At 46.5% G+C, this 15,564-nt stretch overlaps 2 protein-coding genes across 3 annotated transcripts; one reads left to right on the forward strand and one right to left on the reverse strand.

Annotated features, from left to right (window-relative positions):
- Positions 1–410: 410 nt before the first annotated feature.
- LOC114627301 (leukocyte immunoglobulin-like receptor subfamily B member 3) lies at positions 411–7,922 on the forward strand. 2 transcript variants are annotated; one of them, XM_028775019.1, is made up of 15 exons: positions 411–562; positions 725–760; positions 942–1,226; positions 1,379–1,684; positions 2,663–2,947; positions 3,064–3,372; positions 3,596–3,892; positions 4,136–4,438; positions 4,732–4,782; positions 5,737–5,862; positions 6,166–6,241; positions 6,320–6,357; positions 6,578–6,630; positions 7,394–7,549; positions 7,626–7,922. In XM_028775019.1, the coding sequence occupies exons 1-15, from the start codon at positions 529–531 to the stop codon at positions 7,803–7,805; spliced, it is 2,535 nt and encodes an 844-aa protein (XP_028630852.1). In that variant the 5' UTR covers positions 411–528; the 3' UTR covers positions 7,806–7,922. The 2 variants fall into 2 exon arrangements, with proteins under 2 accessions (XP_028630852.1, XP_028630853.1); XM_028775020.1 differs by having other exon boundaries at positions 5,737–5,853.
- Positions 7,923–11,993: 4,071 nt separating this feature from the next.
- Positions 11,994–15,066, reverse strand: Rps9 (ribosomal protein S9). Its single transcript, XM_028775034.1, has 5 exons — positions 14,999–15,066; positions 14,595–14,716; positions 14,265–14,387; positions 12,990–13,176; positions 11,994–12,244 (listed from the first exon to the last, which is right to left on the reverse strand). The coding sequence occupies exons 2-5, from the start codon at positions 14,689–14,691 to the stop codon at positions 12,067–12,069; spliced, it is 585 nt and encodes a 194-aa protein (XP_028630867.1). The 5' UTR covers positions 14,692–14,716; positions 14,999–15,066; the 3' UTR covers positions 11,994–12,066.
- Positions 15,067–15,564: the final 498 nt, after the last annotated feature.

Consider the following 15,564-nt stretch of genomic DNA (forward strand, 5'->3'; position numbering starts at 1 on the left):
GAAAATACAAATGTGAAAAAAACAAACAGAAATTATAGTGGCCGATGCTAATGCATCACTTGAAACTATGAAGGAAAGGCTGTAAATCTTACTCCAAGCAGATATAAACAACAGGACCCTTCTCAGAAACATCTAAAATGTTGAAAAGAAATACTTCATATAAAAATGTGAAAAGGAACAAAGCAAAACCACACATAAATTTGTACTGTTGTGTGAGATGTTCACACATGTCTGCTACAACATGGCTGTGACAGTGATGGTCAGAGGTGAGGCAGACACTGGTCAGCCAAGGAAATGTCATCTGTGTAAGACAAGTTTGCATAGCCTACTTCCTGGCCTAGTCACTACATTGAGGAAGTCACAGCATGTTGCCTGAGGAGAGCAGTTCCACTTCCTGTGGGACTGCTAAAATATGACAGTGTCATAAGGACAGCCCTGCCTCCAGGGCCACACCCTGTTTCCAATCCCTTCAGACAGGCTCTGGAGCTCTGCCCTCAAGCACAGTTGCAGCCTCTGAGAGGAGATGCCATGACCTTCACCTTCACAGCCCTTCTTTGTCTTGGTGAGATGTGAAGAGGGGGAGGGGATACTGAGGGCTAGAAATGACCAGGGCCAGTAGCTGAGCACTCACCCATCAGGAGACCCCAGGGTCTCAGGCAGTTCTGCAGAGAAGGGGACTTGCTCAGCCTTAGGGACAAATCTCTTACAAAGAACTCTCTTCCAGGACTGACTCTGGGCTTCTGGATGCCAATGATGACAGGTGAGTGTGTCTGCAGCTCTCCTGAAATGCTCTTCTCTTCCTATCCAGGAGCCATGCCTGGGCAGTGATGGTGGAAAACACTGCATGTGTGTTATTCATGGGGGTGGCTGGAAGGCTATGGGGTTAAGAACTGCAGTCTGAAGGTGGGTGTCTTGAGTCTTAGCTGCTCTGTTACTTGCAGGATCCCTCCCTAAGCCTATCCTCAGAGCACACCCAGACTCTGTGGTCTCAATGGGGACTAAGGTGACCTTCTTGTGTGAAGAGACCATCGGAGCCAATGAGTACATTCTCTATAAAAATGGATACCTATATACAAGAGTCACAAAGAACCAAAGGAAGCCAGAAAACAAGGCTGGATTCTCATTCTTAAATGTAGACCAACAAGATGCAGGCCAATATCAATGTTTCTACAGGACCCAGGTTAAATCATCTGGCTTCAGTGACCCCCTGGAGCTGGTGGTGACAGGTGAGAGAACACACAGGGTCCCAGGTCTCAGGTTTTGACTGTCCAGACTTGGGTCTGTTAACAGCAATGTCCACCCACTCACACTCCCACCTCAGAGCCAAGGAGGATAATGAGGGCTGGTGACATTTAACTCATTATCCCTTCTCTCCTAGGAGCCTACAGGAAACCCAGCCTTTCAGCCCAAACCAGACCTGTGGTGACCTTAAGAGGGTATGTCACACTCCAGTGTGAGTCCTCGCAGAATTATCACAGGTTCATTCTGATGTTAGAAGGACCAGAGAAGCTCTCCTGGAGACAGGACTCACAGTATAGCCACTCTACTGGGAAGTTCCAGGCCCTGTTCTCTGTGGGCCCTGTGACCCTCAACCAGAGATGGATATACAGATGCTACAGCTATGACAAGAACAAGCCACTTGTGTGGTCAGATCCTAGTGAACCCCTGGAGGTCCTGGTCTCAGGTGAGGAACCCCACCATTTCCACAGAATGATATTGAAATGATACAGTCGCTCAGGGAGCACTTGGTATGTGTGTATGTGAGGATCCAGGGCTCTTTAGAACTTGGACACACAGCACAGGAAACAGTGGGACCCAAGATACAGAAAGAAAGGCTGAGAGTGACAGCAAAGCCCAGAGTTCCCTGTAGAGAGATGATTCTTCATGAGGCCTTCTGTTCATCTGGATCAGCTTTAGCACAATTCACTAGAGTCAAGGGAATCTGCAAGAACAGAGAGAGGAAGGATGGCAGTAGGTAGAGAGGTTGAGGGCACCTGCAGAACTCAGCCAGGAGAACACAGAACCAACTAAGCACAAATCATCAGGGCTCACAGAGTCTGCATGGGTCTGTCCTAGGATCTCTGCATACATGCTGTGCCTGTTTGGCATGGTTTTGCTGTTGTTGTTGTTTGGCTGCAGTGGGGGTTGCATTTCGCTGTGTACTCCTGGTTCACTGTCCTAGACTTCACTCTGTAGACCAGACTAGTGTCCCACTCAGAGATCAACCTGGCTTTCTCTCCTGAGTGTGCAGATTAAATGTGTTTGCCACAATCACCTGGCTTGCTTCAGGTTCAGTGGGAGTGGAGATGTCTCTGACACTTTTACCTACACATGAAATGTTTTTGCCCCTAGTGGTTTGCCTTGTCCAGTCTTAATATGAGGGTATGTGCCCAATGTTCTTGCATCTTGTTATGCCACATTCAGTAAATGTCAGTGAAAAGCCTTCTATTCTCTGAAAGGAAATGGAGGAACAGTGAATCTGGGGATGAAGGAAAGTGGGGGGGGTTGTGTAATATTAGGAAAGAGGGGAGTATGGGAACCTGTCTTCCTGTGTATTGTATGAAAGAAAAAATAAATTTTTAAAAAAAGCAACATCCACTGTGGGACATTCTCTGTGCCATTTTGAAACACACACATGTGCTTCTCTCTTACTTCTATGTAGGGAACCTCCAAAAACCAACCATCAAGTCTGAACCAGGCTCTGTGATCCCCTCCGGAAAAGCCCTGACCATCTGGTGTCAGGAGAACCTGGATGCTGAAATATATTTTCTGAATAAGGAGGGAAGCCAAGAAACCTGGAGCACACAGACCCTACAGGAGCCTGGGAACAAGGCCAAGTTCTTTGTCCCTTCTGTAACAGAAGAGCATGCAGGACAATATCGCTGTTATTGTTACAGCTCAGCTGGTTGGTCAGAGCCCAGTGACACCCTGGAGCTGGTGGTGACAGGTGAGGGGACAGTCAGATTCTCAACACCAGGCTTTGCTCTCAGGAGTACTCCCCCTCCCACAGTGTTCCATAAGAACATTGTTACAGTGTGAGAACACTGCCTCCTTCTCTCCTAGGAATGTATAACTACTATAAACTCATGCTGTCAGTACTTCCCAGCCCTGTGGTGACAATGGGAGGAAACATGACACTCCACTGTGCCTCACAGCGTCACTATGATAAATTAATTCTCACCAAAGAAGATAAGAAATTCACCAGCTCACTGGACACACAGTATATACCTTCTAGTAGACTGTATGAAGCCCTGTTTGTTATGGGACCCTTGACCCCAAACCACACGGGGACGTTCAGATGTTACGGTCATTATGAGCATACCCCACAGCTGTGGTCAGTACCCAGTGAGCTCCAACAAATATTTATCTCAGGTAAGTCCCTACTTGTTATTCACCTATCATTTTCTGAGACCCTAAGCCCTTTGCCATGGCTTTCCCCTCTGTGGAGTTGCAGGTAGAGGAGGACTAAATGGAGAGCCTGTGTTCTCAATCACAGCCATGCTTGAGGAGAAGCTATGACATGTGCTTGGCAGGATGGGAGGTCAAAGGTTTTTGTTAAGAGCCAAGTCCTCAGTCACTGTCACCTTCCCTCTAGGGCTGTCCAAGAAGCCCTCTCTGCTGACTCACCAAGGCCATATCCTGGACCCTGGAATGAGCCTCACACTGCAGTGTTGCTCTGACATCAGCTATGACAGATTTGCTCTGTACAAGGTGGGGGAATCTAACATCATGCAGCACCGTAGCCAGTGGACTGACACTGGCCTCTCCATGGCCAACTTCACACTGGGCCATGTGAGCCACTCCACTGGAGGCCAATACAGATGCTATGGTATGCACAACCTCTCCTCTGAGTGGTCAGCCTCCAGTGACCTCCTGGACATCCTGATCAGAGGTGAGGATCTACAGAGATTCGATCAGGTACCTATCCTCTGCTCAGGCTCTCACGAGGAGCTGAGGAGCTGAGGGCTGGGATGAGAGATGAGATCTTAGTCAGGAAAAGATGCAGGAAGAGGAGAGCCGGAGCTGAGCTCAGTCAGGGAAAAGAGACAGAGACACAGGTTCTCAAGATGAAAACCACGTATGATTTGAGCGTACAACAAGGAAGCCAGCCTCTCATCATATCTCTTCTCTTCAGGACAGCTCCGTGTTGCTCTTTTTCTCTCAGTGAAGCCTAACTCCACAGTACACTCAGGAGAGAATGTGACCCTGCTGTGTTGGTCAATGTACAGTGTGGACACTTTCATTCTGTCCAAGGAGGGATCAGTCCAGCCACCCCTACGAATAAAATCAAAGTCCCAAGATGGGCAGCTTCAGGCAGAATTCTCCTTGAATGCTGTGACCTCCCATCTCTCAGGCACCTACAGGTGCTATGGATCTCAAGACTCATCTCTCTACCTGTTGTCATATGCCAGTGCCCCTGTGGAGCTCACAGTCTCAGGTGAGGTGATCCTGACATGTCAGCATGAGTCACAACCCACACTGTGGCAGAGCTGTTTACTTCGGTGCAATTAAGGAGACAAAAGGACGTTTTTGTCAGAAGACACTTTCCCTGGCAGAGGAGTGGACGTCAGCAGTGGTCACTCGAGTAATGTCCACTCAGTCCTCTATTGCAATCTAGGTTTAGAGTAGAGAATATGAGGATCTTGGGAAGGTTACAGGGCAGATCAAGGACAGTGAACAGAGTGAGGATCCTGGGTTTGCACCTCATCCTCTTCTTCTTCTGTTTCCTAGGACCCATCAGAACCTCTACCTCACCACCCACAACGTCCGTGACAACAGATGGTGAGATTCAGGCACCTCTGTGCAGGGAGTAGGCTCCAATCCCAGACTGCCTGGCAGCTCTTGTCCCTACCAAAGTCCTCATTTCTTTCTCACTTCTGCTTGTGAATGTAGGAGGCAAACAAAGATCCAACAGAGACCACAGAAGCTGGGGCATAGAGGTTGGGCTACAGAAGGGGACATTCAGAGAGAAATATTTAGGCTCAGCACTGGGGATGGAGCAGGTGTGGGAAGTTTAAAACAGGGAACACAAACACTCAGTTCCCCATCCTGCCCCTAAAGCTCTGCATGGCCCCTGTCACCTGCATGGAGTCAGGCCTCAGAAGGGTATTAAACACTGTTAAAATATGGGCCCAGATGAGCAATAGCTAGTTCGAGTCTTGATACAGCTGTTTCTAGATTTCTTGACTTGGTCAAGTCCCTCTGTTTCTACGCTGCTGTTTCTCTGAGTATAAATAGAAGCCTGGTCCACATGTCTTAAGTCATTCCATTTTTTTCATTTTGTTTTTATGTTTTGATTGTTTCCTTTTTGTTTGTTTTGTTTTGTTGTTGTTGTTGTTTCTGTGCTGGCCTTAGCTGTGACCTCTTCTGACAAAGAAGGCGTCCAGAACTTGATTCTGGAGGAGTACAGACCCACAGTGTGGCAACATGAGTAAGGGTGTGATACACAGCCATGGCTCGGCTTTCAGGCTCCTTCTCTCCAACTCATTGCACTCAGCTCTGGTGCAGAGAGCAGGGCTAGAAGTCAGAGTCCCTAGGTTCAACTCCCAGTTCTCCCACTTCCAGTCAGGTGATCTGAGGCAGGTGAACTGGCTGGAGAGGAAAAGACACAATTCCACGGCACATGATTGTGACATTGGGAGATGTCATGTGCAGAGACCCAGCATGTACCTCTCACACAGTAGGTGCTCAGGTAAGCAGCAATGGTCACCAATCACGATGTCACTTGTGCCTCAGGACTGCAAAGGTACCTGAAGGCTCTGATTGGAGTGTCTGTGGCCTTCCTCTTGATCCTCTTCATCTTCATCTTCATCCTTTTCCGACGAAGACATCGAGGAAAATTCAGGAAGGATGGTGAGGAGGGTATGTGTAACTTGGGTCTCAGGAGATAGTGGATTCCCCTGTGAACATCCAAGCGGGGGCTCAAGACACCAGCCATAGGAAAACCTCAAACTGGGGTAGGGTAGCTTAAAAATATGTGCAGATCTCTGTTCACAGGGCAATTTGTCTCAGAACCTGTGCAATGTCAGATGTTCTGTGAACTTTACCATGTTCTGGGACATTTTCTCACTTACCCTTTTGTTGTAAAGTTCCCTTTCTTCCTTCCCTGCACATGCCTGGGGAGGGGCTTCCCATCCTCCTAGCTGAGACTTCTCTCCCTTGCAGCCCAGAAAGAGAAAGAATTGCAACTTCCTTCAGGATCTGCAGATCCCATAACCAGGGACAGAAAACCCCAGAAGAGGTAAATCACAGTTAGAGACCTTGACCCCTGCCTGCCTGACATACCTCACTGCTAAGTGATATCTCTTTGTCCCTCCAGGTCCAACACAACTGCTGCCACCCAGGAAGAAAGCCTTTGTGAGAGAAAGAGGGTCCTGGGAGGGGAGATGCCTGAGGTTTCAGAATTATAGGGGTGGTGGAGACGTCCTGAGGGTTTCACTGTGTGGGTCTGAACTGCACAGGGATGTCACCACTTTCCCTGGTTCTCTGTCCCTACCTGGAGCAAGGCAGGAAACTAGGAGTCTGAGACATCCCTAGACTCCGGTCAGGAGAAATTCTGTTTGTTCTGCTGTGACAGATGCTTCAGTGGAGGACATGCAAACTGGGGATGGTGTGGAGCTGGACAGTTGGGTAAGGTCCCTGTCCCCTTCCGCAGTGCTAAAACTTAGGGCTCAGTTTAGTTCAGGGGTCTTCTTTCTTCACCCTCCACCAGCTCTCAGCAATACCCACAGCTGACTACTCTCTCCCTCTGCCAGCAACTGCCGACTATGTGCTATGCCTCACTCTCTCCTGGTTTTCCTGGGACCACATGTCTTTCAGCTCCTGTCCCCTCTCTGGCTCTTTGACATATGTCTGGTTGTCCTCTGAGGGGAAAGCCTCGATGGAGAAGCCCACAGAGATATCTAAGAGATGGCAACTCCTGGCAGGGGACACAGAACAAAAGGAACTTAAGCAGATAATGTGTATGGGTCTTTTGTCTGCATGTATGTCTCTGCATCACATACCTGCATGATATTCACAGAGGCCAGAAGAGCATGTCAAATACCCTGGAACTAGAGTTACAGATGATTGTAGACTTCTCTGGGGGTTCTTGGACCCAAACCCAGGTCCTCTGCAAGAGCAGCCAGTGCTCTTAATTATGGAGCCATCTCTCCAACCCCCCCCCCCCCACCGAAACATGTTTTCAGGAAGATGAATTTTGTCTCTAGAGCCAAGACAGCAAGGGTTAGAATGTCAGTTTAAGCCAGAACTGTAGGAAGGGAGTCCAGGATGATCCCTTCAGAGAGGCAGTAATCAAAACAGGTCATTCTGGTCATGCCATGAAAACTGGCCAGAGGAGGTCCCCAGGGGAATAGGAAAACATTATACATACCTCACTACTTCTCTGCTACAGAGACCATCTGAGGAAGATCCCCAGGGAGAGACATATGCCCAGGTGAAACCCTCCAGGCTCAGGAGGGCAGGAGCTGTCTCACCTTCTGTCATGTCACGGGAACAGCTGAACACACAACATGATCAAGCAGAAGAGGGCCGAGAAGTGGACAGTCAGGTGAGTCCTATCCTCCACAGACATGCAGGTTCCCCAAGCCAAGCATATATCTTCCTGTCAACCTCTCTCATTCCAGGTTGCCGAATCCAAGGAGCCCCAGGATGTGACCTATGCCCAGCTGTGCAGCAGGACACTCAGACAAGGGACAGCTGCACCTCCTCTCTCTCAGGCAGAGGAAGCCCCAGAGGAGCCAACTGTATATGCTGCTCTGGCGACTGCTCGTCTGGGGGCTGTTCCAAAGGACAAGGAGCAATGACCCTCTGCCTGCCAGGATGACTAACAGACACCTCCAAGGGACTTTGGGAACTTTTGGAAACCTGACTGCACTTTAAGTAACATCAGTTTGGAAATAAAGCCAGAGATTTTCCAATAATCAAGTGAAAATGAGAAATGAAATAGAAGGGAAGGTTTTACATTGAGTGCTAACTTTAACGATATTTCTCAACAAAGTCACGAAATTAGAAAATTTACAGGCACAGTTGAGCAGCCCCATAATTCCAACAAATGAGAGGCTGAGGAGGGGAATTTATTTTGTGGCCATGGTGGGATATCTAGTGAATTTCATGCCAGCCTGGGCTACAGAGTGAGACATGTTTTAAACATTAGCCACCAATGGCCAGGGTAGAACACAGCTGAAATCCCAGCATTTTAGAAGAGTGGAAAGGAGGGTCAAGAGTTCAAGGCCATCTTCAGCTACATAGCCTAGGAGTAAGAGACCAGCCTGGAACACACTAGTCCTTTTTTAAAAACAAATAAATAGGCCAAGCTTGAAAGAGCATGCTTTCAATCAGATCTCTGTGTTTGCTCACTCAAATCGCTCAGTAGGTAAAGGCATTTGTCACCAGGACTGTTATACTACATTCAATCATCAGGAACAGTGGAAGGAAAAAACTGATTGGAAGAATTTTTCTCTCACCTCTACCTAAGTCCTGGGTGTCCTTCCCATACCCAATAGGTAAATAAAACAAATAAAAAGTAGACAAAAAATAACCACAAATGAAAGCTTGGTATGGTGGTGTATAGGCTATGATGGCTGGCCTCAAACTTGCTGTCCCTCTGCCTTGGCTCCTGGCATGCACAACCCTATATTCATGTTATTTTTTAAGGATATATTTTGTGTGTATATGCATGTATGTATGTGTGTGCATGTATGTATGTACGTATGTATATGTATGTATGTATGTATGTATGTATATATGTGTGAATATATGCCATGTGTATATGAGTACTCATGGAGGACCGATTGGATGGATATTGGAGCTGGAGGTATATGCTTTTGAGTTGCACACTGTGGGTGCTGGGAACTGAACTCAGGTTCTCTGCAGGAGCAGTGCATGCTCTTAACCACAGAGCCATCTCCAAAGCCTCCCTACATTTATTTAAAGTAGTAACAGCAGAACACTACAATTTTATAGGAACATCTTAGGAGATGTACATAAAATGGACAGATCTGTTGACGTCAATAAGTTATTTTTATTGCCTAATAAATACAAATCTGAGTTAATTTCCACACATTGAACATCCTGTTACTAGAATAGTTCCCCTTTGGAAATTCTCTTTCTGGAAGCTTTGCTGGTAGTTTTTTCCAAATGTTTGTGTATTTGAATCACATTCTGAAACTACAGAAAGAGGAAACAGAACCAAACATAGTTTATCAGACCAGAAAATAATCATTAACAAAACCAACACGGAAACTAGAAATCTTAGGAAGCTCTTTCACAGCAACCTAGATGTGATCCCTTAAAAAGTAATTTAAAAATTCAAAATTAAAGTTCAGGAACATTTTTTTAAGGACATCACCACACTGGAGTTTATTTTTCTTTTTTGTTGTTTTAATATTGGTTTTGAAAACACCCAAGTAGCTTAAAATGTAAAAATTGCTTGACTTGGTGGCACAGTCCTAAGACTCCAGCTACATTGGAGGCTGAAACACAAGGATAGAAACTACAAAATCTGCCTTGGCTTGGGTGAGTTCAAGGCCCTTCTGTACAACTTAGTAAGATCCTGTCCTAAAATGAAAGGTAACAGGGCTAGGGATGTAGCTCAGTGTTAGAGCACCTGCTGCCATTCAGAACACTAAATCCCATCCTCAGTAGGTTTACTTCTGGGTCCTGTTATCTTTTTCTTTTCATTAGATGTACTGACGTAGCCGACTGACCTCAAACTTGCTATTTAACTGTTGTGACCTTGAACTTCTGATCATCTTGCTCGACCCTCTAAATGTCTAGTTCACAGGCTTGGGCCACCTTGTCCAGCTCTGGGTCCTTTTCTGTCTGTTCTGTGCCTGGTTTTGTGGCAATGACACTGGTTAGGTTGCTGTGGGGTTCTAGATGGCTAACTTGGAACTGTGTATATCAGACTGGCCTCAAAGTCATTGGCCTTCAGAATGTTGGGGTGATAGGCATCCATCACCACACCCAGTCTAGGATTTTCTAGTTCTGTGAAGAATGTCATTGGAATTTTGATGGAGATTGTGTTCATATAGACATTTTTACACTGGTGATTCATAAACACAGGGTATCCCTTCCATCTTCCAGTGTCTACAGTTTTACCTGTTGTGTATGCTTAAATACATGAGGAGTCACAGCAACACTGGATATCTTTTTCTATGATTCATCTTTTTGGAGGGAGGAGGCAGGTAAACAGGATTCAGCATCACTCCCTGAATCCAGAGCCTATGAATTTGGGTAGGTTGGGTGGCCAGGGAGCTCCAAGGATTTTCCTGTCTCCACCTCCCCAGCACTGAGTTTAAAGCAACACTTTTCACAAACTGTTTTGAACATTACTCTTTCCCCTCCCCACAAGCACCCAGCTTTTAATGTCAGTGCTGGGGACCCAAATTCAGGCTCATACACTTGTATATACTACTGACTGACCCATCTTCCCTGCCTTTGAATTTTTTCAGTTTTAAGAACCTTCACTGTCAAGGTCTTGCACCTCAACTGGGTTTGAGGCTTAATTCATGAAATTTTAATTCATAAATTTTAATACTGAAGCTATTATGACTCAATGACTTCTAACCAAGAAAAATTCTCCTTAATTCTACATGGGGACAAAACAGTCCTCTGAAGAAGCTCCAGGGTGGGCTGGGGACAACTTCCAAATTCCTGCAGCATCTACAAAGACACAAACCTGTTGAGAACCACCCACAGGGAGCCACAACCCCACATTCTAGAGAAGCTGTGTCGGGTAGAAAAGAACCATGCTGAAAGTAGAGAACAAGGGCAGGACAGGTAATATGGACAGGTATAGATGGGTAAAAGGATAAGATTAATCTCATTGTGAATGTCTGGTTAATCTGAAAAATCTTGGGAAAACTTGGTGCCAGGTCCTTCCTATTCACTCCTGATGGTGCCTAGTTGAGCGAGCTTACTTCTGAAGGGGCCAAAAATTCAGGAGTCTCTTTTGTTTAATGTGCCTAGACACATTTTTTGACTTATTTTTTTCTAGGCATATTTAATGAAATATTCTGAAGTGCCTCAAGAAAATTCATGTGAAAAAAAAAAACTTTAAGAGGCTGCCATTAGTATTAATAAAGATCTCGTACAGAAGACTCAGTTCAGCACACCCCCAATCTTTCGAGCTTCCTCCAGCTAGTCCACATAGTTCAAGATGGCTGGCTGCTACCCCACCTGTATCAGTAAGGTGTACCTTTTCTTGCCATTTTTAAAGATCAAGGGTCAAAACCCTAAACAGAAGGCAGAATGTTGCCATGAACTCTCAGCCCTGGGAAACTCCAGGGCACTTTAGCTTGTTATGGAAGGTGACTGCTTCCTGATCTACCCAAATCACATCCTCATGTAGCCTATCAATGTGACTTAGCCATGGATGGAATTACAGTCAGGCAGACCTCCAGACAGGGGTCAATTGCCATTGCCCTGAGATTCTATGCCAGCTTTACAGTACTTTTACAGCAGTTTTTCCTGCATTGAAGATGGCCTTTTAACTGACCTGAATCACAAGTAGCAAAGCAGCTATCCTTACAGCTGCCTTTTCAATTTCCAGCAGTTCTCATTTCCCCAGAGGTCAGTGTAACTGTGTATCTTCCTATCTGACTAAAGCTTCCCGGCAAGGCAAAGTAGAGAATGAGGAAGCCAACCTCCCTCTTGACCATGACAGCACAAAGCTTTAGAACATTTCTTAAGCAGCCCTGGGCAAACAGCTCACTAGCTTATTTCCTGCTCACCAAAACCACATCTTGAGACACACAACTTACAAAAGCCACCCTGCAAGCTTTCAACTAGTCAATCTCACGAAAGACTGGAATTTGGCTCCAAATGGCTGCTGGGTTTATATAGCTTTCCACTGTATCACAGTGAAGGTGACATCTGTCAACCAAGTGTCTCCCCTCTTGGGAACATTTAACAAACTAAGCTGGATAGCAACACGAGCAGTAGGGCTTCGTCCCACTGCAGAAGTTGCACTCACTACATAGGCACACCAATAAACCAAGTATCCATTCGGTTTTATTGTCAACTGGAAAACTTGACAACCCCCCAGTGCAGCAGGGTGTTAATTTAATCCTCTTCCTCATCATCACCAGCTCCAGCGCCGCCCTGGCCCTTCTTGGCATTCTTCCTCTTCACTCGGCCTGGACGGCCACCACCATAAGGAGAACGGAGGGAGAAGTCAATGTGCTTCTGGGAGTCCAGACGAACAATGAAGGATGGGATGTTCACCACCTGCTTGCGGACCCTGAATGGGAAGAACAGGTTCAGAGGACAAAGTGAAAGGCTGAACATTTGGTCCTGTCCTTTGACAGTAAGCTCAGGGCACTGAGACCTCACAGACTTACATCTCTATGGTAACCTGGAAACCAGAGTCCCCCAACTAATGCTTTGCATTTGCTTCCTATCCACATTGTAATGACATGTGGCCCCAAACAACCTCAGACAATAGAACATCTCTGCCCATAACTGAAGGCTTGTGAGGGAGACATCAGAGGCTACACTGTGTAGTTGTCATGATAACACAAGGGTTAATGAGCTTGCATTTCCATTTACCCTAGGCACTTCAGACTGGTGGACTATCAACTGGCAAATTATCAAGTAGGAATATAGCAATGAATGTCTAGATTGTACCTCACACAGCCAACTCCGTAGACTGTGCTTTGTCACCTCAACATTGACTCCAAACAATCCTCTCCCTCAAAGGGGGCACCAAGAGCTGTTACCTGTCCAGCTGCTTGCATGCCTGGCAGACACCTTCACAAGGTGTACGGCTTGAGCCGCAGTGACCCTTGCGCTGGGCTATGGGGAAACAAGGCTGTCCCCAATTCCCCCATAAGCTGCTTGCAGGCACAATTCTGAACCCTCAAGGGCAAGCTCCCATTTGTCAGCTCCAAAGGCTGCACAGGAGATAGGGATGGCAGCTTAGCAAAGGAAATCAACAGCACAGATAGACAAATAAAGTAAGACTGCCAGGCCCAGCTGCAGCTTACCTGATGTGACGTTGGCGGATGAGCACACGGGCGTGGTGAATAGATTTGGCCAGGCCCAGCTTAAAGACCTGGGTCTGCAGCCGTCTCTCCAAGAAATCCTCAATCTTCAGGCCCAGGATGTAATCCAGCTTCATCTTGCCCTCATCCAGCACCCCAATGCGAACAAGCCGCCTCAGTAGAGCGTTGCCTGTGATGGGGGGATAGCAGCCAAATGTGGCCTGACCTCAGACTCTCTCAGTGTTCCCTAAGGCACATTACTACAGCTTTCACTCATTTTTGCAATGAGCTCAGGGGAAAAAAGCCAGTGATGTGCCTGGTAGTTTGAGACACTGACATGGCCACTGGGCCACCCTTTCACCAACAAGCATTCCACAGGCTTACAGCTTTTAACAAGATTAAGAGCTCTAACTTTCAACTTTAAAAACAAACTTTACTTTCACAACATGAATTGCAGTACCTGGGAGGCTAGGGAGAGCAGAGCTCAAAGGTAATCTGAACTACACAGAACCACAAGGCCAACAATATATACACGAAACAGCCTACATCTATTCCTCAGACTATTCTCCCAGGAGTTAAATCAACTGTGTATGTAGGCCCAGTTACCCAATAAGAAACCTAAGTACGGAGAACCAAACTACAAAAACACGCCACCTTCTAGCTTCTTCTAGAACCCTAAAATATAGGCTCAATTTCTAACATTCCATCATTGTTAGCCAGATGCAAATACAAAAATATGTCCCCCAGACGGAAGAGATTACACCATTACTCTTATACCACCTAAAACTAAGAATCCTTGTGGCACATGCTGGTATTTCAGTTTCTAATCTGAAAGCTGACAATCAAGAAACAGACCCTTCCTGGTAGTCACCACCACATGGGAAATGCAGGATCTGATGAATCAAGGCAGTGTCAACTCCAAACGCTAGAACTTTTCCCTAACCATGGCTAAGTAGTTTCACTATAAAATGATATGAGAAGCCGCCTTGGCGACTCTCACTTCTCAATAAAACCAAAAATAACTCTCATATACCTGCAGCTCGGATTCTCATGTAACTCCAAAACATCAATCTCTAGTAAAGTCTGTGTTGAAACATTCCCTGAGAAGGTGGCTCACGGACAGACTAACTTGCATTTTAGTTCCAGGCTAATCTCCACCACCAAGACCCTGTTCTCAAACAATCCTCACCTAGCCCAACTTATTCAGTGTCACGCCTCCCACGCCCTAAAAACTCAGCAACCACCATTCCTTTTGAATACGGGGTCGCTCATACACACCTTCAAACAGACGCCGAGGATCTTTCTCGTCCAGTGTCAACAGCTCCCGGGCAGCCTTACGGATCTTGGCCAGGGTAAATTTGACCCTCCACACCTCACGTTTGTTCCGGAGTCCATACTCTCCTGCACGTGGTTGGGAGGAAGCCACAGGGCCAGAACCATGGGTTACTACATTTGCATGGTGACTAGAGAACACAAAACTAATCTACACAGTAATCCTCTGTGGTGGCGCCACACAGGATTCTCCAAAACGACCACGTGTAAGACAAACATCATGGCTACCTAACTCTTCTCCGATCCGCAATCCGAAACTCTACTTTGGCCACTCACCAATCAACTTTAGCTCCTGATCGAGACGTGATTTCTCGAAGGGTCTCCGTGGGGTCACATAGGTTTTGCGACAAACCCAGCTTCTGGCGACCGGCATATTGACCTCGCTAGGCCCGCTGCGCCTGCGCAGTAAAAGGTCGTTTTAAAATATACATATATATAAAACCTAGTGGCGCATGTGCAACAAACCCCCGCTAGGACATGGCGGCACCAACTCTCGGGAGGCTCTCGGGAGAACCTTAGAAAATTTGAAAACGGGATTGTTCCACAACCGTGTTTTAATAACTTCCAGCCACCTTCTTCCCACCCCTCTTCCTCAGCGTGTTCATGAAGATTCGGTTGGCTCCGTTACATTCCATGATCACCCCCTAAAAGATGAAGTCAACAACAACCAAGACGCTCACCTACGAACTCAGGCCCGTGACAAAGAGAAACGTGGCCGCCTGATCGCGATCTTATAGCAACGTCGCCTTGTAGTGACGTCATCGCGCACCCGCGGCTGCACCAATCAGAAGCAGGAAAGCAATAGAGACGAGCAAGCGGGCTAGAGAGGCGCTTTTTTTCTGGGCGGACTTACCAGCGAGATGGTTAGGCCACTAAAGAGCTATGGTGGCATCTTGGTTTATCTAAGAATTAATGAGTCCGCCCCTTCTAGGGCGAAAGCATTGATTGAGTAACCACAGTTGTCACTTTTTGTTTTAACAAAGACTCTTGGTAAAAACTTACAGGGAATTCAGGGCAGCCAAGGTTCCCAACCACTGTCTCAATCTCATGGCAGCGCCCTTGCCCTTAAAAATGCTAAGATTTTAGATGTGAGCAACAAAATGTAACAATAAAAAAAAATACAAACTTAATATATTATAAAAATAATATAAATATATAAGTCGTGCTGAGCTTATGTTAATATTGATATACACATATTGTGCTGGTTCGTTTTGACAGCTTGACACAAACCTAGACATACGAGCAA

The sequence above is a fragment of the Grammomys surdaster genome, unplaced genomic scaffold (genome assembly GCF_004785775.1).
Source record: "Grammomys surdaster isolate TR1022 unplaced genomic scaffold, NIH_TR_1.0 252, whole genome shotgun sequence".
Taxonomy (NCBI): Eukaryota; Metazoa; Chordata; class Mammalia; order Rodentia; family Muridae; genus Grammomys; species Grammomys surdaster.

Bases quoted from the DNA above. Each gene is read 5' to 3' on its own strand.
- LOC114627301 (XM_028775019.1), top strand. From the start codon at position 529: ATGACCTTCACCTTCACAGCCCTTCTTTGTCTTG. The intron at 563-724 runs GTGAGATGTGAA...ACTCTCTTCCAG, and splicing joins CACAGCCCTTCTTTGTCTTG to GACTGACTCTGGGCTTCTGG. The intron at 3,373-3,595 runs GTAAGTCCCTAC...CCTTCCCTCTAG, and splicing joins CCAACAAATATTTATCTCAG to GGCTGTCCAAGAAGCCCTCT.
- Rps9 (XM_028775034.1), bottom strand. From the start codon at position 14,691: ATGCCGGTCGCCAGAAGCTGGGTTTGTCGCAAAACCTATGTGACCCCA. The intron at 14,388-14,594 runs GTGAGTGGCCAA...AACCACGTGCAG, and splicing joins TCAGGAGCTAAAGTTGATTG to GAGAGTATGGACTCCGGAAC. The intron at 13,177-14,264 runs GTGTGTATGAGC...CCCCCATCACAG, and splicing joins TCCTCGGCGTCTGTTTGAAG to GCAACGCTCTACTGAGGCGG.